The 1,818-nt window shown below is 36.1% G+C and overlaps 1 protein-coding gene across 1 annotated transcript in view; it reads right to left on the minus strand.

Annotated features, from left to right (window-relative positions):
• Positions 1-45: 45 nt before the first annotated feature.
• The window catches only part of LOC106877818 (mediator of RNA polymerase II transcription subunit 4), a 7,611-nt gene continuing 5,838 nt past the window's right edge, over positions 46-1,818 (minus strand). Inside the window, exon 6 of the mRNA XM_014926835.2 lies at positions 46-399. Within this exon, the coding sequence (XP_014782321.1) occupies positions 107-399 (293 nt within the window). The 3' untranslated portion in view covers positions 46-106. The remainder of the gene's footprint in view (positions 400-1,818) is intronic.

Here is a 1,818-nt window from a genome sequence, read left to right on the forward strand (position 1 = left end):
GATGTTGTTCAATTAACGGAAAGATTAAAAAACATTACAACAAAAAACTAATAGAAATTTTATTAATGTTACAACAAATAAAGACAGACAAAAAAACTCTGAGACATTAAGGGTTTTCTTCATCACTCGAACTGCTGCTGGAGGAATCACTGGACATTATTTCAACATCTTCGTTATCTCTTGAAGCATGATTCCGAATAGATTCCGAGAGTCCAGCACTACTTGCTACACCGCTTCCCATTGAGGTATTGAGACCACTGGCCGAGAGACCAAACATTGGTGTGGGAGGATCGAGAGATGGTACAGATGATGATGGTGGCTGTGGTGGAGGTGCCAGTGGAGGTTGCAAAGATGAAGACTGCCAGTTGAGTGTGTTGCTCTGTGAGTTTTGCATATGATCTGAAGAAAAAACACAATATTACAATGCTTAATATAAACATAATTAATGGTTACAGTTAAGTTCACTGCCATCAATTCTCCATGAAGAAATTTCACTGCAAGGAAAGTTTACTGAGAAAATACATCCATAATATCTTACCATTGATAGTTAAAAACTATTTTATTGACAAAAAATGGTGAATTGACAAGAGTTGAACTTTTCCCTGCAGTGGATTGATAACAGTGAACTTACCGGATATGATAATTAATAGAGAAACTTAATTATGCTGCAATAGTAATGTCTAAGGCTGAGACTGACAGACAGTTTACAGGGTTGTAGGGGAGAGCTTACTTAATTGATCCTGAGCACCACTTGAACTCAAAATGCATACAGATGGAACTAAAGCAGAAAAGTATTTATTTTAAGACCCTACCATCCCAGCCACTTCAGTTAAACTACAGCATAATTATTAACTGTTTAGAATCCATGCTAATTAAAGCAACCTAGCAGAGTAAAGAAACTATGCTAATTAAAGCAGCCTAGCAGATAACAAACTGATATACTTCAGATTCTTTCCTGATAAAAATGTTTATACATAATAAACCTTAATTCTATCTGCAGATGGAATGTTTCTTTAAATATGGAATGTTCCAGTACATATGGAATGGTGTACCTTTAAACCTTTGATTCCAACCTGCCAGTGACCGCCCTTGGGCCTATAGTACAAACTTCCTTTTTTGAAATTATCCAAATTAAGTCTTTCTATCGAAATTCTATGTCTGTTGATGTTCCAAACACAAGCCTAATTAATGACAAAGTTATTTTACTAAATTCCTCATTATTTCCAAAATTAATTGAAACACAGGCAGCGTATTTCGAAAGAAATGTAGTACCAAAAGGGTTAAGGAAATGGAATCCATTAACAGAAACTGCTTTTTGTTTTACTGATGGCAAAAATGGTAAAGTGCTAAATTAACCTTTTATAATTCAGATTATTCTGTTGAATATAATCCTCGTTTAATCACATTATTTTGAATTAATTATGCATCGGCACATAAAAAGCACCCACTACATTCTCGGAGTGGTTGGCGTTAGGAAGGACATCCAGCTGTAGAAACCTTGCCAGATCAGATTGGAGCCTGGTGCAGCCTCCTGGCTTGCCAGTCCTCAGTCAAACCGTCCAACCCATGCCAGCATGGAAAGTGGATGCTAAACTATGATGATGATGATGATGATGATGATGATGATGATTGTAGTGCAGGTGTGAGAGACTGAATCGGACCAGTTTGAACTTAAACCAAGTCCTGTTTAAATGCTAAAGGTTTGGATGCCTTATAGTAGTTAGTTTTGCCTCTTGACTGCCTTTGTTCAATTCTAACCAGGATCAAATTTGTTATTCATTTTTATGGGATTGGTAAGATAAAATACCAAAATATACT

This window comes from Octopus bimaculoides, chromosome 19, assembly GCF_001194135.2.
Source record: "Octopus bimaculoides isolate UCB-OBI-ISO-001 chromosome 19, ASM119413v2, whole genome shotgun sequence".
In the NCBI taxonomy this organism is placed as follows: domain Eukaryota; kingdom Metazoa; phylum Mollusca; class Cephalopoda; order Octopoda; family Octopodidae; genus Octopus; species Octopus bimaculoides.